This window comes from Schistocerca serialis, chromosome 6, assembly GCF_023864345.2.
Source record: "Schistocerca serialis cubense isolate TAMUIC-IGC-003099 chromosome 6, iqSchSeri2.2, whole genome shotgun sequence".
NCBI lineage: Eukaryota > Metazoa > Arthropoda > Insecta > Orthoptera > Acrididae > Schistocerca > Schistocerca serialis.
Window position 1 is genome coordinate 683527733 of NC_064643.1, and position 27629 is coordinate 683555361.

The 27629-nt window shown below is 45.9% G+C and overlaps 1 protein-coding gene across 1 annotated transcript in view; it reads right to left on the reverse strand.

Annotated features, from left to right (window-relative positions):
• LOC126485032 (neuronal acetylcholine receptor subunit alpha-4-like) overlaps positions 1 to 27629 on the reverse strand; it is a 170415-nt gene that overhangs the window by 86109 nt on the left and 56677 nt on the right. The window contains exon 5 of the mRNA XM_050108636.1: positions 6650 to 6860. Within this exon, the coding sequence (XP_049964593.1) occupies positions 6650 to 6860 (211 nt within the window). The remainder of the gene's footprint in view (positions 1 to 6649; positions 6861 to 27629) is intronic.

Here is a 27629-nt window from a genome sequence, read left to right on the forward strand (position 1 = left end):
ATTAGAGTTTCATCTCCCTTAACATAGTGAATTAGTCAGTATCCTCATGTACTACCTCTGTCTCGTTGTCTCATGCTTCTGATGTCGGCATGTATACCTGAACTATTGTTGGCGGCGTTTGTTTGCTGTAAATTATGATGAGAACAACCCTATCACTAAATTATTCACAGTAACCCACTCTCTGCCCTACCTTCCTATTCGTAACGAATCCTACTTCAGTTTCACGATTTTATGCTGCTGTTGATACTACCCCGATATTCCTCGGTCCAGAAACACTTGTCATCTTTCCATTTCATCTCAGTGATCCTCACTGTGTCCAGATGCAGCCTTTGTATTTCCATTTTCAGATTTCCTTGCTTTCCTACTACTTTCAAACTTCTGACATTCCATGCTGCAACTCGTAGAATAATATCCCGTCGTTGGTTATTACATTTTTTTCTCATCATCTACTCGCCCCCGGCAGTCCCCTCCCAGAGAGCCGAATGGGAGACTAATCCAAAATCTTTTGCCAGTGGATCATGACAATTTTTTCAATTACAGACCACATATCCTTTGGATATACATTGTGTGTCTTTACTGCAGTGGTTTCCATTGCCTTCTGCATCTTCATACCGTTGATCATTGTGGCTTCTTTCTCCTTTTCGGGGCAAGAGAGTGCCCTGAAAGTCTGTCCACTCCTCTGCCCATGATAAGGACTTTGGCAAAAACGAGGGTGACTTCTTGTGCTGGAGGTCTTAGGCCGTTATTGCTGTTGATTTTTGTTAATTTTTTTTAAGTTGTGCCAACGTGCGGATAGGGGCCCAGGAACTTTTTTCAAAGACGCTGCTCTCTTATTTGTGGCATTTGGTCTGTGCAGACACCACATGACAACCGTTCAAGTTCATCGTTGATTTCTTCACTCACTTTTTTTTATTGCAGAGGGCAGTCAATTCTGTGACCAAACAACCCCTTGACCCTGTACGTGTCCTGATCTATCTTATCTTTTTCTCGTGATCTCTGACGAAATGTACACTGATGTTCAGAAAAAAACAGTACACCTTGAACGACTATAGATAGGACGTTCATATTCACAAGGATAGTGACATCAGTATGCTCTGCAGAAATGATTAGCATTTCAGTCGCCTCGGTTCAGCAAGTGTCCTGTTGCCTAGTAGGTATAGGGTCGGCCATGGGCCCTGACAGCTTGATCCATGCGTGATGGCATCGCCGCGTGTAAGGGGGCGAGTGGCGTCCTGTGGTATAGCCACCTAAGCTGCATTCACCTGGTTCCAAAGTTCATTTGTGGTAGGTGGCAAAGGGTCACAGCAGTGCTCCCATTGCTTCACCATACCCCACACATTTTCGACTGGCGACAAGTCTGGTTATCTGGCGGGCCAGGACAAAAGGTTGACATCCTGTGACACCAAAAAAGGCAAGTGTTCATCCAGCAACTAGTGGTCATGCATTGTCTTGCTGAAAAATGGCGTCTTGGACGTTGTGCAGAAGGGGAATGGCTACAGGGCGCAGGATGTCATTCACGAAGGTCACACTGGTCACAGTGCCCTGGACACGCACCAATTATGATTTGTGGTTGCACACGGTAGCATCCCACACCATAGGGCCTCGAACTGGCACTGTATGTCTAGTGCGAATGCAGTCACTGTGATGCCGCTCTCCCTGTCTGCGGCGAACCAAAATGCGGCCATCATCTTCAAACAAAGAGAACCTGGATTCGTCCGGAAACACCGTCTGATGCTACTCCTATCCTCAGTGACGTCGTTCCGTACACCATTGCTGTCTAGCATGTTTCTGCACATTTGTCAAAGGTAGGCGGAGAAGTGGACGACGCGCATGTAATCCATGCCGTTGCAAACGGCGGCGGACTGTCACCCCTGATAGGCTACGACGTGTTACACTGTCCCACTGTTGCGCCAGATCTGAGCAGGAGGCAGATCTGTCACGTAATGCCTTTCGGATGAGGTGTCGATCTTCTTGCGGGCTGGTCTGAGTGGTGCGACCTGACCTCTTTCATCCCTCTATCGACCATCCTGCACACACCCGTTGCACTGCCGAAACACTTCGTCCCACACTAGCAGCGATTTCCTGAATGGATGCATCACATCCTCCCATGCCAATAATACGCCCTCTTTCAAACTCACTGATTTTATGGTAGTTTCGCACATACATCTGCGAGGCATCCTGCACGTCTGCTCAAGTCACACTGATCATTAACTTCCGTTTAATAGTGACAATGAGAGCCACAAGCACATTTTACCGGTAGATGATGTTGCGCCGCGATACTGATGTTGACCGTGTAAGCGCGGGCCAACATGGTTCAAAAGCTAATCATTTATGTAGAACATACACCACTGCCCATTAAAATTGCTACACCAAGAAGAAATACAGATGATTGGTCAAATATATTATACTACAACTGACATGTGATTACATTTTCACGCAATTTGGGTGCATAGATCCTATGAAATCAGTACCCAGAACCACCTCTGGCCGTAATAACGGCCTTGATACGCCTGGGCATTGAGTCAAACGTAGCTTGGATGACGTGTACAGGTACGGCTGGCCATGCAGCTTCAACACGATACCACAGTTCATCAAGAGTAGTGACTGGCGTATTGTGACGAGTCAGTTGCTCAGCCACCATTGACCAGACGTTTTCAATTGGTGAGAGATCTGGAGAATGTGCTAGCCAGGGCAGCAGTAGAACATTTTCTGTATCCAGAAAGGCCCGTATAGGACCTGCAACATGCGGTCGTGCATTATCCTGCTGAAATGTAGGGTTTCGCAGGGACCAAATGCAGGGTAGAGCCGCGGGTCGTAACACATCTGAAATGTAATGTACACTGTCCAAAGTGCCGTCAATGCGAACAAGAGGTGACCGAGACGTGTAACCAATAGCACCCCATACCATCACGCTGGGTGATACGCCTGTATGGCGATGACGAATACACGCTTCCAATGTGCGTTCACCGCGATGTCGCCAAACACGGATGCGTCTATCATGATGCTGTAAACAGAACCTGGATTCATACGAAAAAATGACGTTTTGCCATTCGAGCACCCAGGTTCGTCGTCGAGTGTAACATCGCAGGCGCTCCTCTCTGTGATGCAGCGTCAAGGGTAACCGCAGCCATGGTCTCCGAGCTGATAGCCCATGCTGCTGCAAACGTCGTCGAACTGTTCGTGCAGATGGTTGTTGTCTTGCAAACGTCCCCATCTGTTGACTCAGGGATCTAGACGTGGCTGCACGATCCGTTACAGCCATGCGGATAAGATGCCTCTCGTCTCGACTGCTAGTCATACGAGGCCTTTGGGATCCAGCACGGCGTTCCGTATTACCCTCTTGAACCCACCGATTCCATATTCTGCTAACAGTCCTTGGATCTCGACCAACGCGAGCAGCAATGTCGCGATACGATAAACCGCAATCACGATAGGCTACAATCCGACCTTTATCAAAGTCGGAAACGTGATGGTACGCATTTCTCCTCCTTACACGAGGCATCACAACAACGTTTCACCAGGCAACGCCGGTCAACTGCTGTTTGTGTATGAGAAATCGGTTGGAAACTTTCCTCATGTCAGCACGTTGTAGGTGTCGCCAGCGCTGCCAACGTTGTGTGAATGCTCTGAAAAGCTAATCATTTGCATATCACAGTATCTTTTTCCTGTCGGTTAAATTACGCGTCTATAGCACGTCATCTTCATGGTGTAGCAATTTTAATGGCCAGTATTGTATATTCATTTCATTGTTTCTAATTTACTACCACTTGTTTACACTACTTTGTTGCAAAATAACCGAACCTTGCAAAATTTCTGTGTATTGTTTTCATTTCGGACATCAGTGTATAATTACAAACTATGTAGAGAAACTACTCCAAAGGCCAACGAGTTTTTTTTAACCTCGTTAAGGAACAAGAGGGACAGGATGTACATAGTACCGGTAGCATAGATGTCAAATATAATTCTTTCTTTAACACATTTCTCATGCTCTTTGAAAATTTCTTTCCATTAGAACGTTCTAAACAGGATAGTGGCAGTAAAAGACAGCTCAGGTGGCTGACTGGTGGGGCAAGGTTATCATGTAGAAGAAAGTGGGAATTATATTAAACTGTTAGAAGTAGTCAAATCGAGTTACAGCAGCCCATTACAAAAAATACCGTAAGGTGATTAAAATATTATTAGGAAGGGAAAGAGTATGTGGTACGCAAATAGAATAGCTAGTTCACAGCACAAAATTAAAACCGTATAGTTAGTCGTGAGGGAAGTGTCTGGTCAGCAGCACAAGGTCGACGATATAAAGTCACTTCGTAGTAAAAATATTCCTGTTACTGATGAGTATTTAACAGTCATTTTCTGAACATGGCTAGTGAAGTTAATAAGAACCTAGTTTCTACAGGGAATCAAATAACTGTCTTTTACAATGCCTTTCCGAGACTTACGTCTGAAATACTCTTCTGTGATACTTTGCATATCACAGCATCTTCTTCCTGTCGGTTAAATTTCGCGTCTATAGCACGTCATCTTCGGGGTGTATTAATTTTAATGGCCAGTAGTGTAGTAACACAGTCATCCTCAAATACAGGAGCTCTGAATTTAACCAACTGTGTTCCACGAGACTGCATCGTCCTTCTTTCGAAGATTCAGATTTAAGTTGCCCGATCATCTGTATTACACTTCCCTATGACGCCGCGCCTAGCCACGGTTCGCGCGGCTCCCCCCATCGGAGGTTCGAGTTCTCCCTAGGGCACGGGTGTCTGTAGTACTTAGCGTGAGTTAATTAAAGTTAGATTAAAAAATTTGTAAGCCTCCGGACCGATGCCCTCAACGTTTTGGTCCCATAGGAACTCACCACAAATTTTCAAAATTTTCCCTGTGGGCTACACCAACTGGAGAAACTCTACAGCCGCTGATAAAGCTATGTATTACAGAGTCATCGTGATTCGCATTGATAAAAAATTAATAGCCCATTGGTCTTCTCTAATCTGACAGGACTGTAAAACCATGTCGACAATGATTTAGCGATAAGACAAACCGATTCCCATTAGCCTATTGTTAATTCTCAATGTTTGTGTGCCCTATGTTTGGTGGACGTCCATAGAATTGCGTTTGACACCTGTGGCTGCTTTCTCCTTTCAGCAGCGCACAAATACACTCCTGGAAATGGAAAAAAGAACACATTGACACCGGTGTGTCAGACCCACCATACTTGCTCCGGACACTGCGAGAGGGCTGTACAAGCAATGATCACACGCACGGCACAGCGGACACACCAGGAACCGCGGTGTTGGCCGTCGAATGGCGCTAGCTGCGCAGCATTTGTGCACCGCCGCCGTCAGTGTCAGCCAGTTTGCCGTGGCATACGGAGCTCCATCGCAGTCTTTAACACTGGTAGCATGCCGCGACAGCGTGGACGTGAACCGTATGTGCAGTTGACGGACTTTGAGCGAGGGCGTATAGTGGGCATGCGGGAGGCCGGGTGGACGTACCGCCGAATTGCTCAACACGTGGGGCGTGAGGTCTCCACAGTACATCGATGTTGTCGCCAGTGGTCGGCGGAAGGTGCACGTGCCCGTCGACCTGGGACCCGACCGCAGCGACGCACGGATGCACGCCAAGACCGTAGGATCCTACGCAGTGCCGTAGGGGACCGCACCGCCACTTCCCAGCAAATTAGGGACACTGTTGCTCCTGGGGTATCGGCGAGGACCATTCGCAACCGTCTCCATGAAGCTGGGCTACGGTCCCGCACACCGTTAGGCCGTCTTCCGCTCACGCCCCAACATCGTGCAGCCCGCCTCCAGTGGTGTCGCGACAGGCGTGAATGGAGGGACGAATGGAGACGTGTCGTCTTCAGCGATGAGAGTCGCTTCTGCCTTGGTGCCAATGATGGTCGTATGCGTGTTTGGCGCCGTGCAGGTGAGCGCCACAATCAGGACTGCATACGACCGAGGCACACACGGCCAACACCCGGCATCATGGTGTGGGGAGCGATTTCCTACACTGGCCGTACACCACTGGTGATCGTCAAGGGGACACTGAATAGTGCACGGTACATCCAAACCGTCATCGAACCCATCGTTCTACCATTCCTAGACCGGCAAGGGAACTTGCTGTTCCAACAGGACAATGCACGTCCGCATGTATCCCGTGCCACCCAACGTGCTCTAGAAGGTGTAAGTCAACTACCCTGGCCAGCAAGATCTCCGGATCTGTCCCCCATTGAGCATGTTTGGGACTGGATGAAGCGTCGTCTCACGCGGTCTGCACGTCCAGCACGAACGCTGGTCCAACTGAGGCGCCAGGTGGAAATGGCATGGCAAGCCGTTCCACAGGACTACATCCAGCATCTCTACGATCGTCTCCATGGGAGAATAGCAGCCTGCATTGCCGCGAAAGGTGGATATACACTGTACTAGTGCCGACATTGTGCATGCTCTGTTGCCTGTGTCTATGTGCCTGTGGTTCTGTCAGTGTGATCATGTGATGTATCTGACCCCAGGAATGTGTCAATAAAGTTTCCCCTTCCTGGGACAATGAATTCACGGTGTTCTTATTTCAATTTCCAGGAGTGTATGTGCAGCATTGTGAATGCACTTACAGCAGCTGTATACGTGTTGCCATAGAACGTCTCTATTGCAGCCGTACTTACGTGGAGATCTTTGAGGAAGAGCCGCTCGCTGGTGAGCATCCAGGAGCCGACGTGGAAGGAGCAGTTGTGCTCGTCCCGGGGCCAGCCGCGGTAGTCGCTGAGGCAGTGCGCCGCCGCCGTCATGCCCAGCATGCACATCACCTCGCCCGAGCTCGCCACGGCGCACATGTGCTCCGTCAGGTCCACCCAGTCGGGGACGTTCGTCGGGTGGCTGCGGACACGACCGCGGCTCACTGTCTCCAGCCACTGACCACCCTAGCACTTATTTCTCCACGCTATCTCAGTCATTCTCAGAGAAAGTTTGATGCTGCATAGCTTATTTGTGTACCTTCCGAGGTTCTGCGATGGCATCTAATCCAAAACTAGTGTATCGTCGAGTGTATCACTGAATATCGACAATAGTGTCCGAAAGTTAAGCATAATAGGGAAAACAGGAAGATAAAAGGTGAGCGATGACTGTGAATGAGAAAATTAGACTCTCTGCAATATGTAACTGAATGGAGCAGAAGATACCACGCTTTGAGTAGGCATGCGATGCTCAGATACTGATAAACACTGCATTAAATATACTCTCTCAGTCGTGTTTGTGTGTTTTAAGAATAAACTAGAGGGGTGGTACTGGATGAGGTACATGTAGAAAGAGATAATATTAAATCCAATTTATTTCCTACTAAATTTGTGTCAATATTTGAAATTTGCTTTCCTAAAAAAATTATCCATAATATACACTACTGGCCATTAAAATTGCTACACCACGAACAAGACGTGCTACAGACGCGAATTTTAACCGACAGGAAGAAGATGTAATATGCAAATGATTAGCTTTTCAGAGCATTCACATAAGGTTGGCGCCGGTGGCGACACCTACAACGTGCTGACATGAGGAAAGTTTCCAACCGATTTCTCATACACAAACAGCAGTTGACCGGCGTTGCCTGATGAAACGTTGTTGTGATGCCTCGTGTAAGGAGAAATGCGTGCCATCACGTTTCCGACTTTGATAAAGGTCGGATTGTAGCCTATCGCGATTGCGGTTTATCGTATCGCAACATTACTGCTCGCGTTGGTCGAAAGCCAATGACTGTTAGCAGAATATGGACTCGGTGGGTTCAGGAGGGTAGTACCGAACGTCATGTACAGGGAAACGGCCTCGTATCACTAGCAGTCGACATGACAGGCATCTTATCCGCATGGCTGTAACGGATCGTGCAGCCACGTCTCGATCCCTGAGTCAACAGATGGGGACGTTTGCAAGACAACAACCATCTGCACGAACAGTTCGATGACGTTTGCAGCAGCATGGACTATCAGCTCAGAGACCATGGCTGCGGTTATCCTTGACAGTGCATCACAGACAGGAGTGCCTGTGATGGTGTACTCAACGACGAACATGGGAGCACGAATGGCAAAACGTCATTTTTTCGGATGAATCCAGGTTCTGTTTACAGCATCATGATGGTCGCATCCGTGTTTGGCGACATCGCGGAGAACGCACATTGGAAGCGTGTATTCGTCATCGCCATACTGGCGTATCACCCGGCGTGATGGTATGGGGTGCTATTGGTTACATGTCTCTGTCACCTCTTGTTCGCATTGACGGCACTTTGAACAGTGGACGTTACATTTCAGATGTGTTACGACCCGTGGCTATACCCTGCATTCGGCCCCTGCGAAACCCTACATTTCAGCAGAATAATGCACGACCGCATGTTGCAGGTCCTGTACGGGCCTTTCTGGATACAGAAAATGTTCTACTGCTGCCCTGGCCAGCACCCAAATTACGTGAAAATGTAATCACATGTCAGTTCTAGTATAATATATCTGCCCAATGAATACCCGTTTATCATCTGCATTTCTTCTTGGTGTAGCAATTTTTATGGCCAGTAGTGCACATTAAAAAAAAGCAACTAAGCTGCAGATAACTAAGGGAATTGAAATCTCAAGTAACAGAAAGAGGGAAATTTATGTAAAAGCCAAAGTAAGTCAAGAACTGATATTTCTTGCAGTCTACAAAGAATACTGTAGTAGTTTAAGGGAAGTCATTAGAATATCCAGAAGTACGCATGTGCTGACAAAAATAAATAATACAGATAATAAGATTAAAACTGTATGGGATATTGTCAAATGAGTGACACGACAGCCAGTCAGCATACACGATTTCATAACAATTAAACTAAATGACAATGTTATAACAGATAATTAACGAGCTGCAAGTACTTTTAACGATCACTTTCTAAACGTAGCACCAAATACAGGATTAAGTTGTTCAATTGAAGAAGCAAGAGAATATATTTAAAAAGGTCATTCCACAAAACTTCAAGCAATTAGGACCAGCACTGGCATCCTTCACTGAAATTAATATAATTATAAAAATTCTAAAAAGCAAAAGTTCTTGCAGTGTTGACGGAATTTCAAACAGAATCCTGTAAAGTTGTTCCAGTTTAATAAGTGATGTCCTTAGTGATATATGCAATGCATTACTGGCACAGGGAATTTTTTTTTCAGACAGGTTAAAATATACAATTATAAAACCGCTCCATAAGAAAAGGAACAAGATAGGCTTAAGCAATTATTGTCCAATTTCCTTATTAACAGCTTTCCCAAAATATTCGAAAAAGTCACGTATTCAAGAGCAGCCACACACCTAAGTGGAAACAATTTACACAGAACATAACAGTTTGGATTCCAGGAAGGTTGCTTAACTGACAATGTTATTCATACATTCACTCGTGAAATTTTACAAACCTTCAATAAAATATTGGCAATTGGTACTTCTTGGGTTCTTTCTTTGACATCTTATTGTGCACATCATGATAGTCTCTTAGTAAAAGTCAGTTTTTGTTGAACTGATGGCTTTATACACAGCTGGTTTGAATCATACTTGACAAACAGAATGCAAAAGATAGTGCTGAATAAGTCAGACAATGAAGAGTAGACTGAGTGGAAAAAAAATCACAAATGGAGACCCACAGGTTTCTCTTTCAGGTCCACTCCTGTTCCTTCTACATGTGGATTACTTTCCATATAACAGTCATGAAGTAAAATTGGTACATTTTGCGGACGATACTAGTGATATAATAAATCCCATTCGAGAGAGAGCGACAGAAGAGTTAGGAAATAATATTTTCCAAGAAGCTATTAAGGGGAGTTAGAACAGAAATTTGTTTTTCACTTTTTCAGTTTTTTATCTCATTTTAAAATTTGCAATTTTGCGAATAAAATTATATATCACTCAAACTCACATGGGAAGTATTTTTTATATATAATCTAAACCGGTTGAAAATGTTAAAATTTCTACGTCCATTAGTTCGAGATCTAATAAAATCGGTAATTTTTATATAGAAGGTTGAGGATTGCTGTGTTATAAAGGTTAAATTACGTGTGTCTTGGTAGCACTGTCAAAAGCCGTATCGTATCGTTTCATAGTACAAACACGCGTTGGATTGAAGAGTTGCTAGATAACAGAACGCAGCATGTCATTCTCAAGGGAGAGGTCTTCCGAAGTAAGAGTGATTTCAGGTGTGCCGCAGGGGAGTGTCGTAGGACCGTTCCTATTCACAATATTTATAAATGAACTTGTGGATAACATCGGAAGTTCACTGAGGCTTTTTGCGGATGATGCTGTAATATCTCGAGAGGTTGTAACAGTGGAAAATTGTACTGAATGCAGGAGGATCTGCAACGAATTGACGCATTGTGCAGGGAATGGCAATTGAACTTCAAGGTAGACAAGTGTAATGTGCTGCGAATACATAGCAAGAAAGATCCCTTATCATTTACATACAGTATAGCAGGTCAGCAACTTGAAGCAGTTAATTCCATAAATTATCTGGGAGTAGGCATTAGGAGTGATCTAAAATGGAATGACCATATAAAATTAATCGTCGGTAAAGTGGTGCCAGACAGATTCATTGGAAGAATCTTAAGGTAATGCAGTCCGAAAACAAAGGAAGTAGGTTACAGTACAACTGTCCGCCCACTGCTTTAATACTGTTCACTGGTGTGGGATCCGTACCAGATAGGGTTGATAGAAGAGATGGAGATCCAACGGAGAGCAGCGCACTTCGGTACAGGATCATTTAGTAATCGCGAAAGCGTTTTGGAGATGATAGATAAACTCCAGTGGAAGACTCTGCAAGAGAGACACTCAGTAGCTCGGCACGGGCTTTTGTTGAAGTTTCGAGAACATACCTTCACTGAGGAGTCAAGCAGTATATTGCTCCCTCCTACGTATATCTCGTAAAGAGACCATGAGGATAAAATCAGAGAGATTAGAGCCAACATGGAGGCATACCGACAATCTTTCTTTCCACGAACAATACGAGACTGGAATAGAAGGGAGAACCGATAAAGGTACTCATGGTACCTTCCACCACACCCATCAGGTGGCTTGCAGAGTGTGGATGGTTTTTTTTTTTTTTTTTTGTTGGGGTTTAAGGGCGTTCAACTACTGAGGTCATTAGCGCCCAGTCACAATTGTTAGAGCACATAGAATCTAGTAAAACTCAAGGGGAGGGGGGGGGGGGGACAACAGAAAGTCCTTACAAAGATACAGATAAAATAAGTAAAAGAGTTAGATGTCTTTGGACAAGCCAGTCAAAGTTATAAAACGAAGAACACAAGCAGCTGCTCGAGCATCATCAGCTAAAATATCCGGTAAAGTAGATGGCAGGGACAGGACAACACGAGATTGACTAAAGCGGGGACACGACAATAAAACATGGCGCACTGTTAATGCTTGACCACAAGGGCACTGCGGGGCTGGGTCACCGGAGAGCAGGTAGCGGAGGCTAAACCGGCAATGCCCAATCCGCAACCTGGTCAGAAGGACCTCTTCACGCCGAGATGGGCGGGAGGAGGTTGTCCAAGCAGTTGGGAACGGTTTTACTGCCCGGAGCTTGTTTCCTTGAAGGGATGACCAAGTATCCCACCACATCGACACAAGCCTCTTACAAACAACCCCACTAACGTCAGATGACGGGACACAATGGGAGGCTGGCCGAGGCAGGAGGACTGCAGCCTTGGCTGCAGCATCTGCAGCCTCATTCCCAGGCACTCCTACATGTCCGGGAACCCACAGAAAGCTGACAGGAGAGCCATCATCAGCGAAAGAATGGAGGGACTGCTGGATCCGTTGCACCAAGGGATGGACCAGATAGGGAGCTCCAAGGCTCTGAAGAGCACTGAGTGAATCAGAGCAGAGTACATACGATGAATGGCGGTGGCGGTGGGCATACTGAATGGCCTGATGGAGAGCAAAAAGCTCGGCCGTAAAGCTGGAACATTGGTCGAGGAGCCGGTATTTAAAGGTGACGGCCCTGACGACAAAGGCACAGCCGACACCATCGTCAGTTTTGGAGTCATCGGTGTAAATAAAGGTGTGACTGGCAAGTCGTGCACGAAGTTCGACAAACCGTGAGCCGGAGTACCCTCCTTCGGGAGTGAGCTGAGGTAGAGATAAATATGAACCGGAGCCTGGAGCCAAGGTGGTGTCGGGCTCTCACCCTCTCTGAAGGTGGTAGGGAGGGCAAAATCCAATTGTCGAAGCAGGCGACGGAAGCGGACTCCAGGGGGCAGCAGGGCAGACACATACAACCCGTACTGACTGTCGAGAGAATCGGCGAAGAAGGACTGATAAGAGGGGTGGTCGGGCATTGACAACAGCTGGCAGGCATACCGACACAGCAGTACGTCGCGCCGGTAGGTCAATGGTAATTCGGCAGCTTTAGCATAAAGACGGGACTAGTGTAGAAGGCTCCGGTCGCAAGACGTAACCCCCGATGGTGGATGGAGTTGAGACGGTGTAAGAGGGATGGCCGAGCAGACGAGTAGACGAAGCTCCCATAATCCAGCTTCGATCGGACTATGGACCGATACAAGCGAAGCAGGACACTGCGATCCGCTTCCCAAGATGAACCACTAAGAACTCTGAGGACATTAAGGGAACGTGTACAACGGGCCACCAAATAAGAGACGTGCGGAGACCAACAAAGTTTCCTGTCCAATGTGAGCCCTAGAAACTTAGTTGTTTCCACGAATGGGAGAACAATGGGACCGAGATGTAAGGATGGCGGAAGGAACGCTTTATATCGCCAAAAGTTGATACGAACCGTCTTCTCTTCAGAGAACCGGAAGCCATTTGCCACGCTTCATGAGTATAAGCTGTCTAGACAACGCTGAAGGCAGCGCTCCAGGAGGCATGTTCTATGGGCACTGCAGTAGATCGCGAAGTCATCGACAAAGAGAGAGCCTGAGATATTAGGTGGAATGCAATCCATAATTGGATTGATTGCGATGGCAAAAAGGGCTACACTCAAGACGGAGCCCTGTGGCACTCCATTTTTCTGGAGGAAGACGTCGGACAATACGGAACCCACACGTACCCGAAACTTTCGATCTGTTAAAAAGGAATCAATAAAAAGGGGCAGGCGATCGCATAGGCCCCACCTGTGCATAGTGCGGAGGATACCTTCTCTCCAACAGGTATCGTAAGCCTTCTCCAAATCGAAGAACACGGCTACCGTTTGGCGCTTTCGCAAAAAGTTGTTCATGATGAATGTCGACAAGGTCACAAGGTGGTCAACAGCAGAGCGGCGGCGACGAAAGCCGCATTGAACATTGGTAAGCAGCCGTCGAGATTCAAGAATCCAGACTAACCGAGCATTAACCATGCGCTCCATCACCTTACAGACACAGCTTGTAAGAGAAATGGGGCGGTAACTAGAAGGAAGGCGTCTATCCTTCCTGGGTTTAGGTATAGGAACAACGATGGCGTCACGCCAACGCATGGGGAGCTGACCTTCGGTCCAGACGCCGGAGAAAGGTGGGCCAGCATCTGAACTGAATGGCATCTGGCCCCGGAGCAGAGGACCGGGACAGTGCAAGTGCACGTTCGAGTTCCCGCATAGTAAAGGGGGCATTATAATTTTCCAGATTCAGCGAGTGGAAGGAAGGTCGCCGAGCCTCTTCTGCCTCTTTCCTGGGAAGGAAGGCAGGGTGGTAATGGGCGGGGCTTGAAACCTCCGCGAAAAAGCGGCCGAAGGCGTTGGAGACAGCCACAGGATCAACAAGGACCTCATTACCTGAGGTCAGGCCAGGTACTGAGGAGTGGGCCTTAATGCCCGACAGCCGGCACAGGCCACCCCAAACGACAGAAGAGGGAGTAAAACTGTTAAAGGAGCTGGTGAAAGAGGCCCAACAAGCTTTTTTGCTGCCTTGATGACTCTATGGCATTGCGCTCGGAGTCGTTTGTATCCAATACAATTCGCCAACGTAGGATGGCGGCGAAAGGTGCGTAAAGCACGTCGTCGAGCACGGATAGCGTCTCTACAAGCCTCATTTCACCAGGGGACGGAAACGCGACGTGAAGAAGAGGTAGTATGAGGAATGGAACGTTCAGCAGCATTGATGATAACAGCCGTGAGGTATTCGACCTGACTGTCACAACTGAGAAAATCGTGTTCCGGAAAGGTCGCCAGGGAGGAGTAAAGTCCCCAGTCAGCTTTCGGTTATGTTCCAACTTGAAGGACGTGGGGATGGGGTGTGGTGCAGGAGACGAACGACACAGGGGAAGTGGTCGCTCGAATAGGTGTCAGAAAGGACATACCACTCGAACCGATGGGCAAGAGTGGTAGAACAGATCGAAAGGTCCAAGTGGGAGTAGGTATGAGTAGAGTCTGAGAGGAAAGTCGGGGCGCCAGTATTGAGGCAGACAAGATTGAGATGGTTGAAGACATCCGCCAAGAGGGAGCCTCTTTGACAGGATGCAGGAGAGCCCCAAAGGGGATGATGGGCATTGAAGTCGCCAAACAATAAAAACGGCGGAGGAAGCTGAACAATCAGGTGCATCATGTCAGCCCAACTAACTGCGGATGACGATGGAGTGTAGACGGTACAAACTGAAAAAGTAAAGGCAGAAAGAGTAGACGGACAGCTATTGCTTGGAGTGGGGTGGTCAATGGGATGGGATGGTAATAGACATCGTCCTGAACGAGCAACATGACCCCACCATGAGCTGGAACACCGTCCACAGGGGTGAGGTCATACCGCTCCGAGGTATAGTGGGTAAAGGCAATACGGTCAGTTGGGCGCAACTTGGTTTCCTGGAGACCAAGGACTAGCGGACAGTGCAGGCAGAGGAGCAGTTGTAACTCCTCCCGGTTAGATCGAATACCTCTTATGTTCCAATGTAACAAGGCCATCGCTATACAGAAAGGAGGGGGGAACGAGACGGGGGAAGAGCTGGTCACCTCGACGGCCGCAGAGGGCCAGGTTTCGAGGGAGCAACGCTACAACTGGCGGGAGGCGGATCCTGTTCCATCGAGTCGTCGTCAGCTGCGGCCGCTGTCCCGGGTTGCGTAGGAGGGGCAGCATCATTCGCCGACGAGAGGCCAGCTGAGCGCCGGGCAGCAGAGCGTCCCGGTGAAACTGAGGACGGCCAGGAGCAGCGACTCACGGATGGAGCGTCAGACGAAACGCGCCGGGGTGGAGAGGGGGATAGAGACTTCTTCTTGGAGGCCTTCTTGGAAGTCCAAGGAGGCACAGGGATGGTGGGCTGGACCCGAAGAAGGCCCTCACGCGCGGGGTCCGTTTTGGAACGCCGGATCTCGGAAGCCGGGGTCCGGAACATTTCCCCGATGGACGCCTGAGAAGAGGGTCGCTTCTCATGCGGCGGGGGGGGGAGGAGGAGGAAGGGTGGCCCCTGGGTCAGAGGGGGTGCGAGCCACGGGGGAGGAGGATTTGGATGGTAGGGATTTGGGAGGCGGAGGCATAGACCCTGGATGGGGGGAGGAGGTGGAGGGGGGACAGGATAGGGGTAAGGTTACTGTGGAAGGAGTGGACACGACTGAGGCAAACGAAGTTGACAACGTCACGGGATGGAGGCGGTCATACTTCTTCCTGGCCTCAGAATAAGAGAGACGATCCAAAGTTTTGAGTTCTTGAATCTTCTTCTCCTTCTGATACGCAGGGCAGTCTAAAGATCTAGGCGAGTGGATGCCAGGACAATTAACGCACCGAGTTGGTGGGGTGCATGTATGTTCCTCACGAAGAGGACGTGCACAATCGCCACAAAGGGGCTCAGCCTCACACCGTGACGACATGTGCCCAAAGCGCAAACACCGAAAGCAGCGCATAGGAGGTGGGACGTAAGGTCGCACGTCGCTCCGGTAGCACATAACTTATTACCTTCTCCGGGAGAGCGTCCCCCTTGAAGGTGAGGATAAAGGCCCGTGTCGATGCGACGGTCTTTGGGGCCGTGCTGGACTCGCCGGACGAAATGCACGCCTTGGCGCTCCAGGTTGGCCCTGAGCTCCTCATCAGATTGCAGCAGGACGTCCCGATGAAAAATAGCCCCCTGTGTCCTATTCAGTGCCAGATGCGGGACAATGGACACTGGGATGTCCCCTAGTCGGTCGCACGCCTGGAGCATCACTGACTGTGTGGCGGAGGTGGTCTTAATAAGAACGGACCCCGAACGCATTTTACTGAGAGCCTCGATTTCCCCGAAGATGTCCTCGATGTGCTGAACAAAGAACATGGGCTTGGAGGTGGCGAACGTCCCCCCATCGGTCAGAGAACAGACCAAATAGCGGGGGAAGTACTTCGCCCCAAGCCAGCGGGCCTGTCCTTCCTCCCAGGGAGTGGCCAAGGGGGAAAGGGCAGGAGAACCAGAACCAGAGACAGTACCTTTCTTTTTAAAAGACTCGGCCGCAGAGCGACCCGATACATGTTGACGTTTCATCTGCGAAACGTCCGGCCCGATACCACCCACTCCGACCAGGGGCTCTCCCCACGGGCGCCACCCAGCCTCAGCAAGGGCCACCTGGCAGGATGACCGTTGCCGGGAGTCCTGATGCCCCAAAAAGACGGGCACCTACTCTTGGCCAACGTGGGGAGGGTGCAGCTCAGGTATCAGCAGTATGATCCCTGTGTTGGTTGGTTGGTTGGTTGGTTTGGGGAAGGAGACCAGACAGCGTGGTCATCGGTCTCATTGGATTAGGGAAGGATGGGGAAGGAAGTCGGCTGTGCCCTTTCAGAGAAACCATCCCGGCATTTGCCTGGAGTGATTTAGGGAAATCAGAGAAAACCTAAATCAGGATGGCCGGACGTGGGATTGAACCGATCCCTGTGTTGTCAGGGGGCTACAACCTAGAGGGTACATGACGACCCCACCACAACGGGCTGGCTACCGTGCTTGATTTTGGGCGAAATGGAAAGTCCAACATGATCGTAGGTGCAGATGGGGACGCACCATGGGCGTAACTTGTACAACCCATCTGGCGTTTAGGCCCAATGTGAGGAATAGTGGGTATGGTTACAACGCCATTACAATGCTGAGTGCCAAGGTCTTAGTGCATGGAGGACCAGTGATACACCACTTAAGGCGTCCTTCCCCAAAGGGCTCATACTTCTGTAGAATTTTGAAAAATGGAGGTCAAACCCCAAGGGGGACCATCACATGGAAGGCCGAAACGGTTGAACCTCTTTCTAGTCGCCTCTTACGACAGGCAGGAATACCTCGGGCCTATTCTTACCCCGGACCCGCAGGGGGGAGTGTGGATGTAGATGTAGATGTTGTATGTCGAAGTGCTAACGTTTTTCTGAGAAAAAGTGACGAACAGATTGGTAAATCTCTCAAAAAGTAAAGTATGATTGCAAAACGAAATGTTTTTAAGAAACGTGGGTTTCATGGTAATACATTTCCAATAAAGGGAAATATTGTGTTCAATATGTGGCGTGTGAAGTTACAGACAATGAAATACAGGCAAACTCGTCAGTATCGAGAGAAACACCCATTAGTGCTTCGAAGATTAAAATAAAACCTAGTGATACACAGTTTTCCCAAAAGGAAAGTTATGTAAATGGTAGGTTAGGTTATATTTTGATATATTTACACATCCTAACAATGATGTTAGGTGAATGTGTGTGTTGTAAAATATGTGGAGGGCCAGTTATTTTACATGAAGACAGTGAGGTATCAAATGGACTAGCCACGAAACTTATCATTAATTGTGCCAGATCAGTTTGGAATTCTGATAAGTGTATAGATAATTTTTTGAAGTAAATGTTAGGTAGTTTTAAGGACTGAGAGCTGTTGGCAAAGGACACACTGCAGCAGAAATAATGTGCCGTGATTAATATGCCACTCCCACCTTGTAAAATCGACAAGTATGAGGATATATTGGAGCTGCTGTGGAATCTGTTGCATGTGAGTCAATGAAGGGTGCTGCAAACGAAGCTGTTGAAATAAATGATGGTATGACTGACGTACCAGTAGCTTTTGATGGCACTTGATAGAAGTGCGGCTACAGTTCTAAGAATTCTGTTGTTACGTAGGCCAGTGTGGATACTGGAAAGGTAATAGATTTCTAGATTTTAACCAAACATTGTTATAAGTGTAAATCAGGGAATGAAGAAGGGCATATCTGTGACAGAAATTATTCAGGAACAAGTGATGGTATGGAGTCCTCTGCAGCTATTGAAATTTTAGTCGATCTGTGAGTGAAAGGGGAGCATGTTACACTAAGTTCTTAGATGATGGAGACTCAAAAGCATATAACAGGGTAGTTGCCGCTCAGCCTTATGGTGAGAAGATTATCACAAAACTGGGATGTGTTGGGCATGTCCAGAATAGGATGGGCACCAGGTTGAGGAAGATGAAACAAAGTTTGAGAGACAAGGAACTTTCTGATCGTAAAACCATAAGCTGAACTACAGCAGTATTGTGGGATGGTCGTTCGAAATAATACTGAGGATTTGTTGAAAATGAAGCAGGCAGTATTGGCTATCTTCTTCCACAGACTGTCAACTCATTAAAAACCAGTACACCACCTTTCCCCTCCTGGACCTGATTCATGGTGCAATTACCGCAATGCCCAGTTCTCAAACAGTTCATACAGCCATAAACATTCCATCCCAGCAGCAGTCACGGATATCATAAAACCTATTTACAGAGAACTGGCAAATCCTGAATTACTGAAGAAGTTTCTGCATGGTCAGACTCAAAATCTCAATGAGTCGGTCAATAATCTTATATGGACTAGGTTACAAAAAACGTTTTTGTTGGAATGAAGACACTAAATCGAGGGATCAGTGATGCTGTTATTGCTTGTAATGGTGACAACATTGGTAGGGTGAAAGTGCTACAGCATATGGGAATTAACCCTGGAGCAATCTGCATCAAAGAACTTGAACGGATGGACAAGGTTCGCATTGATAAAGCAGAGTATGCAGCACACTTGGCCACTAAGGAGTCCAGAAAAGAAAAAAAGAAGAAAAGAAGAAAAAACATGGAAAAAGATAAAGAGGATGATATACAGTATGGTGCAGAGTGCTATGAGTGACTAAAAATAAAAAAAATAAGCATATATAAAGTGAGTTACAGTCTTTTGAAACTTTAGAAGCCGTTCTTGAAAATTTACATTTTCTGATGCATTTTTCCCTAAATCTCAGAAACCGTTCCAAGTAGAGTATTCAAATTTTCAGGGAGTAATAACATACATATCCTGATTATACTGAACTAAAATGTTTGTGTTATGTATAAAATGTTTGTTATGTATAATTAAAATTATTTAGGATAACAGACAAAAATACACAAAATTTTAACTGTGTGATTAAAAAATTGTATTTCCGAAAGCAGTGGCTGAAATACAATTATTGTAGTTCTGTACTCAGAACACAGAGTTTAATGTCCTGTAAAAGTTCCATGTCAATGGCTACAGTGCTACCTGAAAGAGGTAAGTCAAGTCACTAAGTTTAACATTGTCGGGATAGGGCGTTCCAACCCCCGTTAAGGGGAGCCGAAGGTGGTCAAATCCAAAAAATTACGATTTTTTTTTGCTACCGAAAATTAATTGGAACATTCCTCTTTAATGTAAACTTTGAATTATTGTTCTACTCGCCCTGGAAGTGGAGTTATTACCATTTTCCCCCACGCCTGCAGAGGAAATGGGCGGGCGCTGAATGCATGTAACACCCTCTCGTGACTTCCTGGCGAACTGCTTGGGATTTTCTCGGCCTGTTACGCATACAGCGCCTTATGTTACGCATACAGCGAGTGTGCAAGGGTTGGCTACATCGCTTTCTGTGACAAATGAAGCGATAAGAGCGCGGAACATCGTCTCTTTGCTGTTTACCGTTTCGAATTAGTTCAGTGTTGCGCCTGTTGTTGGTAGTATTATACTTCCTGTGTAAAGCGTTGTTCTGGTTAGGATGCCACGTTTTAGTAACCGTGTATATAAGAAGAGGTAGAACGTAGGGAAAAGAAAATTAGGCCGGCCGGTGTGGCCGTGCGGTTAAATGCGCTTCAGTCTGGAACCGCGTGACCGCTACGGTCGCAGGTTCGAATCCTGCCTCTGGCATGGATGTGTGTGATGTCCTTAGGTTAGTTAGGTTTAATTAGTTCTAAGTTATAGGCGACTGATGACCTCAGAAGTTAAGTCGCATAGTGCTCAGAGCCATTTGAAGCATTTGAAAAGAAAATTAACACTTATACCAAGTTGCGATACTACAATTACTGAAACAGTGCATTCTTCTGCTAAGCAACACATGGCCGGCAATAGCCCTGTAACATCTTCTAGCAAGAAGCTGACAGATTTCGTGAATATGTTATTGACAGTGATGATATTTTTCATGACTTAGCACAGCCAGAATTTTTACACAAATGTCTACACGGAAAGACGCAGAATCCTAATGAGAGCGTAAACAATTTGATTTGGAAAGTGATTCCTAAAAGGGTGTTTGTCAGCATAAAAACACTGTACTTTGGCATTTATGATGCAATAGCAACCTACAACCAAGGGAACAGTGTGAAGTGTGAAGTTCTGAAGGCATTAGGATTTACAGCTGGGGTGAACACTGTACGAGCACTAAGAAATATTGACAGAGAAAGGATAAGAGGAGCAGAAAGAAGAGAAAGGCATATGAAGTATGATGGAACGACAGGCCAGAAAAGAAGACAGAAAAGGAAGCTTTTGGAGGATGATGAAGAAGAAGACTATGATAATCCATCCTATAGTGGAGGCATGTATTGAGAAACTTTGATAGCCATTTCCCATAAATTAGAATTTTTCGAATATAAGTAACATTTTCCCAAAATCCACTCAAGCTAGAGAGATGAAATTTTTATACAGCACTCCTAGTGATCAAACTTACATTGTAACACAGCCATTTGGCAATATGTTTAGGAGTTTCATTTCAGTTTAATTATAAAGCAATTATTTGTAAAAAAAATTGGGTCATTAATAAGAAAAATAATTGGAAGGAAACTAGAAAAGATACTCCAAAATCCCTCTGTCATAACTGCAATACTAAATCACTCTATATGTAAAAAAATTCAAATTTTTCTGTTTGGTAGTTTATTCATAAATGTTCCTCAAACTTAGTGATTTTAACATGGGCAGCATAGGCACCTCCGGCTTCCCTTAAGTGGTTCTCTCAAAATGAGCGCTCCCTAAATTTTGAGAAAAACACACTACATTCAGTTCTGTACAACAAATAGAATCATACCAAAAATTTATGTCGCACACGAGCAGGACCCAGCAAGTAGGGTAGAATGCTCCAAATATTTGGGTGTACACATTGATGCAAACTTGAACTGGAAGAAGTATATTATGGACCTTCTCAAACAATCAAGTTCAGTTATTTTTACTCTTCATATAAATGCTAATCTTGGAAACAAACGTATCAACCTCCTGACAAATTTTTAGTATTTCCACTCAGTAATGTCATACGGATTTAATTTCTGGGCTAACTCAACACTCAGAAAGAAAGTATTGATCGCACAAATGCGAGCAGTAGGAGTATGTGGTGTTCACCCACGGACGTCATGAAGCTACCTCTTCAAGGAGTTGGACATTTTAACTTGACGTCACAACGCATATTTTCGCTAGTGAAATTCGTCATAATCCATCACAATTTGAGAAGAACAGTGATGTACATACCTGCAAAACTAGAGCGAAAAATGACCGTTATTACCCATCGTTAAAGGTGTCAGCGGCAGAGAGAGGAGTTCAATATGGAGCAATAAAAATGTTTGATCACTTGCCCAATAACATAAACTGTTTGACAGGTAGCGAACCAAGTTTAAAATCTAATTAAAATCATTTCACCTGGATAGCTTCTTCTAGTCCACTGACGAATTTCTACTTAAAAACTGGTAGCCAGTAGCAAAAACATTGTTTTTATGTGGAGTTGCATGAGTAGTAATAAAATGACAGTGTGTAACGTTAACAGTAATCATGTATACATGTCCTTTAAACTGAGTCGTTCCACATGATTTCGATAAAAGAATCGTTCAGATGATCTGTGGAACGTGCAACAAACTAACTAGCTAACTCTTCGCTGTGAGTGCTTTGGTTTATTCGGCTGGCGTGCACATCGGCTCAGACAGCAAGACAGAGGTAGGCGTATTGCCGCCCAGTTAAGACAGCACAGTCCAACTTGTTTGGAGCGTTCTCAGCGAATGACTCGTGTATGGCCACAGACTTGCTGCTCAAGCGAAACGAGTGGCCAAAGGTCGCATTTGAAAACGATCTGTGTACGATGCATGAATGGTTCAAATGGCTCTGAGCACTATGGGACTCAACTGCTGAGGTCATTAGTCCCCTAGAACTTAGAACTAGTTAAACCTAACTAACCTAAGGACATCACAAACAGCCATGCCCGAGGCAGGATTCGAACCTGCGACCGTAGCGGTCTTGCGGTTCCAGACTGCAGCGCCTTTAACCGCACGGCCACTTCGGCCGGCTGATGCATGAATGTTGCAGTTCGCGGTGAACAGCGCGAGTGCAGCCGAAGTTCACAGTAATACGTTACAAGAAGGCTGTTGATCATGTGCTTAGCATCGATGAACGTTAAGAGAATGAAAAAGTAAATTCAACAATGTTATGTACTTTTATTTAACAACTGTGCATAACGTTAAATAATCATAGGAGAACGTTGAAGATGAACCTCCAGGAGACTTCAGAAGCAGGTTGTTAATTTAAGAAATGGTGCCCCAGGTGTAGAACTCTTATTCGTGGACGTTGCACAAGAAGTGTAAAAGTAACTCACGCGTCTTTAAGTTAAAAGAGTGGTATCGAACTATATTCAACACTGTGTACAAAGTATTTGTAAATAGTGTCAACATATTAGACAAAAATACTTTAATCATTTGTGATATATTGATTAGTGAAGAACGAGAAAACACAGTATTTGGAAACGAAGTGGCCCACAAATAGGAAGGAACTGGAATCGATGCCTGGCAGACAAGTTGTACAAAACAACACTTTCAACTATTTTGCGAGAGGTTGTAGCCAGTAGAAAGCCGTGGAAGCGGCTGCCATATTTGAAGAGCAATAGCCATTGGAAAGCCTGCCTGACGTAAGCAAGTGTTTATATTATAGTTCAGGATAAAGAACAGGTGGGAGTAGCTGTAATTAAGGTAAAAATGTTTACTCCAGTAAGTGTTTAATGAATATTTTCGAAATGGTTGACAAAGAAGTAGAAATTGGTGTATCTGACAGTAGAGATTAAGGACTAGACGTTAGTAACAAAAATGAAGTAGTAAAAAGTGAGCTTTTTAATGCCAGTGACGTAAAACCTGGAGTAGACTCGCTTGTGTATGATGAAGTGAGAGATAAACAGGCGAGTGTAGAAACGGCGAGAATTTCACCGACAGGATTCTTTGATTCTATAAGTGAAGAAGATACGCAGATGACACTTTTTTATATGACCTCACGCAGAAAGATAACTCTGAAGTTTTAAAGCTTCTGACTAATACTAATTCTAATATAAAGTTCACTATGGAAAAAAGTAAAAGAGGACTTGTTTTCATTTTTCTATATCAAGGTAATTAGGAAACCTGACGAAACTTTAGGGCATAAAGCCTACAAGAAGCCCATTGACACAGATTGATACCTTCACAGAGATTCCAGTCATCATTCCAAGCAGGAAAAACGAGTCATCCAAACATTGGTGGGCCGGGCTAAAAGAGTCTTTGAACCTAAGAACGCCTTTGAAAGATATGTATACACCGACAAAGAAATAAATAGACCACTGCAGGCTAAAACATCTAGAATTTCTAATGAAAATGAACCTAAAATGAAAGTTTCCTTTCCATTTGTGAGTTTCTCATGGATCGCATTTGCAAAGTACTCAGAATACATGATACTGACACAGTGTATAAACTGACAAAAAAGTGAGCGAATATTTGAACACTGCGAAGGACTGCGCCCGCCACTTTCCAGAACAGGAGTATAAAAATCCGATGCACTTGCGGCCAAGTGTACATGGTAACTACAAAAAGAAGCACTAACACCCGCCTTAAAGAACACAGGAGCAATTGTCGCCTGGGAAAGACAGGAAAATCAGCAATAGCGGATCACACACTAGGAGCGGGAAACCACCAGATTCGTTTGTCGACACTGGGGTTTCAACAAGATCTAATAATTACTGCGCTAGGATGTACGGACAGCAATACAGAAGCCTCCAGAAAAGAAGAAGGATAGAAGTTGGACAAGGTGTGGGCCTCGGTGCTACGCAAAACAAACAGCGCCGACTCTTCCCCACAAGAAGCTCCATGACGTACGTCGACTTCACAGCGCCACCGACGGTGGTCGGCAGAGATCGCCCGATAACATCGGTGGACAGCTTTGTTACACTGCGCCCGATCTCCTCCGCCTGTTTTTGTCGGGCTCTAGGAGGAAGGGTGAGGTTGGGTTAGGTTAGAATCTGTTCCACCGAGAAGGTCAAAATCTATCTGAACCTCCGTGGGCTGGATGTAAGCCACGGCGCCTCTGTGCTTGGAGAAGAGTGCTGTGCTGCGGGTTTTGTTATTAAAAAGACACCGAATGCCTGTGAATTACTTATATCCGTCTCCAAAAGAACGTGACGAATACTGTACACTCTTCCCTTAGTTATTGGGATAACCAGACAAATTTTACGAATACATGAGATGAAGAGAGAAATGTTCAGTCACATACTAGAAATGATTCGTGGTTGTTGTTGTTGTTGTTGTTGTTGTGGTCTTCAGTCCTGAGACTGGTTTGATGCAGCTCTCCATGCTACTCTATCCTGTGCAAGCTTCTTCATGTCCCAGTACTTACTGCAACCTACATCCTTCTGAATCTGCTTAGTGTATTCATCTCTTGGTCTCCCTCTATGATTTTTACCCTCCACGCTGCCATCCAATTCTAAATTGGTGATCCCTTAATGCCCCAGAGTATGCCGTACCAACCAATCCCTTCTTCTAGTCAAGTTGTGCCACAAATTTCTCTGCTCTCCAATTCTGTTCAGTACCTCCTCATTAGTTATTTGATCTACCCATCTAATCTTCAGTATTCTTCTGTAGCACCACATTTCGAAAGCTTCTATTCTCTTCTCGTCTAAACTATTTATCGTCCAAGTTTCACTTCCATACATGGCTACACTCCATACAAATACTTTCAGAAACGACTTCCTGACACTTAAATCTATACTCGATGTTAACAAATTTCTCTTCTTCAGAAACGCTTTCCTTGCCATTGCCAAGCTACATTTTATATCCTTTATACTTCGACCATCATCAGTTATTTTGCTCCCCAAATAGCAAAACACGTTTACTACTTAAAGTGTCTCATTTCCTAATCTAATTCTCTCAACATCACCCGACTTAATTCGACTACATTCCATTATCCTCGTTTTGCTTTTGTCTATGTTCATCTTATATCCTTCTTTCAAGACACTGTCCATTCCGTTCAAGTGCTCTTCCAAGTCCTTTGCTGTCTGACAAAATTACAATGTCATCGGCGAACCTCAAAGTTTTTATTTCTTCTCCATGTATTTTAGCTCCTGCTCCGAATTTTTCTTTTGTTTGCTTTACTGCTTGCCCAATATACAGAGTCGTGGTAACATTCAAAATCAAGATTATAGCACTCTGCACACCTTCAAATAAGTTCGACAAAACTGATTTAACTTTCCATGACTGTCATTCAGGGTATGCGTGGAAGACAAACAAATTTTGGAATAAGTTACTGTGAACACCAAAAGTACTGAAAAATGGAAACACGTAGAGAACATTTGCAAACATCTCATGTAAGACAGTTACCAGCCTATTGTTATCCAAGCATCACTAAGCAGTAATAATAATTTGTAGACTGCTAGTACCCACCTACCACAACTGAAAGAAGATCCCCTACACTAACTTCAATCCTAAGATACATCACACTTCTCAACCAAACAAATTATTTTTTAGTTGTAATTTACGGCTAAAATTTCCGATAATGATTATGCCGACTTTTGGTTTCCAATCAGACTGCGATTTCAGTCCGCAGATTCCGAGCTACGTCCTGATTACGACGCGCCTTTTCACCTGAGAATGCCTACTGTCCTTACTTCACAGGCCAGCATAAGCCACGCACGAGATGTATCCTCAAAACACCAACAGATTAGCTACGTTGGGAGGAATCGTTTACGCACGCCTACCCCGGAAATCCCGGCGGCCGGCTGGCTAGACTGGCTGTTCTCAGTCCGGCCTGGGGGGGATCGTCCTGACAGAGGGCGACGCCGTCGCGCTGTACAAGCGACGCGTTTTCGGGTATTTCGTCCGACGCTCTGCTCAAGACGTAAACCCAGTGAAAGTTCTTGCCTAGTCCGCGAATGCGCAATGCCATTTCGCCGCCGCTGGATTTGAACAGCAGAGAGAAACACATTTCCAGGCTGAGCGCGAAGTTATGGCCCTTGTACTCGTGTGCGTCCGGAGAGTAGCGGAAAGATTAAAATCCAATTAAGATAGCAATAAAATAATTTTAAAAAAACCAGCAAACATATGCTAAGTGCAATACAAATGGCTGAGGGCCACAAATTTCAAAATTTTAGAATGTATTACCATAGACTTATGGTGGAAGACCAGAATGTTTAACAACAAGAAATCTTAAAAATCAACAAGATTAAAATGCAATTAAAGAGGCAAATCAAATAAAATAAAAAACATATCACGGCTACGTGGAAAGCCTTAAGGCTAAGCAGATAGAACATACATATGCAAGGTGCAATACCAATGGCTGAAGGCCACAATTAAGTTTCAAAATTTTAAAATATGTTATCATAATCTTTTAAAGGCAGAAGGCCGAAATGTTAAAAAAAAGCCATAAGACTTGAATTTAAAGTAGCTGCCAACAGATAATAAAACACCGGTGGCACTCAGAAGCCTCCAGGGAGGTCGGTTGGACCTCGCTCACTTAGGCGAAACAGGTGGTGAGCCCAACTACACTTGACCCGTCGGAACCCAACCAGGGGACAGCCAAGGACCGACCGACACAACGACTTGCTTCCCATCAATCAGTGCCTGAGAACTCAAATGGAAAATGTTACGGACGTAACTCTCCACAATCAAATAAGTACAAACACTCCGTGTTGGCCACAGGAAACCCTCCCCCTCCTCCCCCCCCCCTCCCCAACAGCGAACCACCTAAACGAACCACATCATGAATGGACGAGGCTTGGGTACTTAAAACACCACTCAATTTTGACGTCCTGGGTCGGTGAGCCATGAAGCTCGTAGCGATCGGAGAGCTCCACACACGCTCCGACACTGCACAGGCACCGGCAGTGGACCCAGCGACTGCACCACGCGGAGATATCTTCCCTTGTCCGCTGCAACCGACCGACTGCTTGCTGGTCCGACACGACTCCACTGCTGGTCCGTTTCCCACTCACTTCCAGACACACGACGGCGGAAATGCTGGCTGGGACCCAACCATGCAGAGGAAACACGCCCACTGGCTAAACGACATCCCTGCACCAGGAAAGGGCCGACTCAAGTTCCACAAGATGGTAATTGAAGGCGCCCAGAAGCGCTCTGGGAACCAGTTACACGTCGCCCTATGAGACGACCGACCTCTCAGAGGTAGTACGCCGACAACATTTAAGATAACTTGTCAAGGAAATAGCGCCAACTACACACACAACCTGACAAACGCTTGCACGAAGACTTCAACGACACCCAACAGTAACTAAGCAC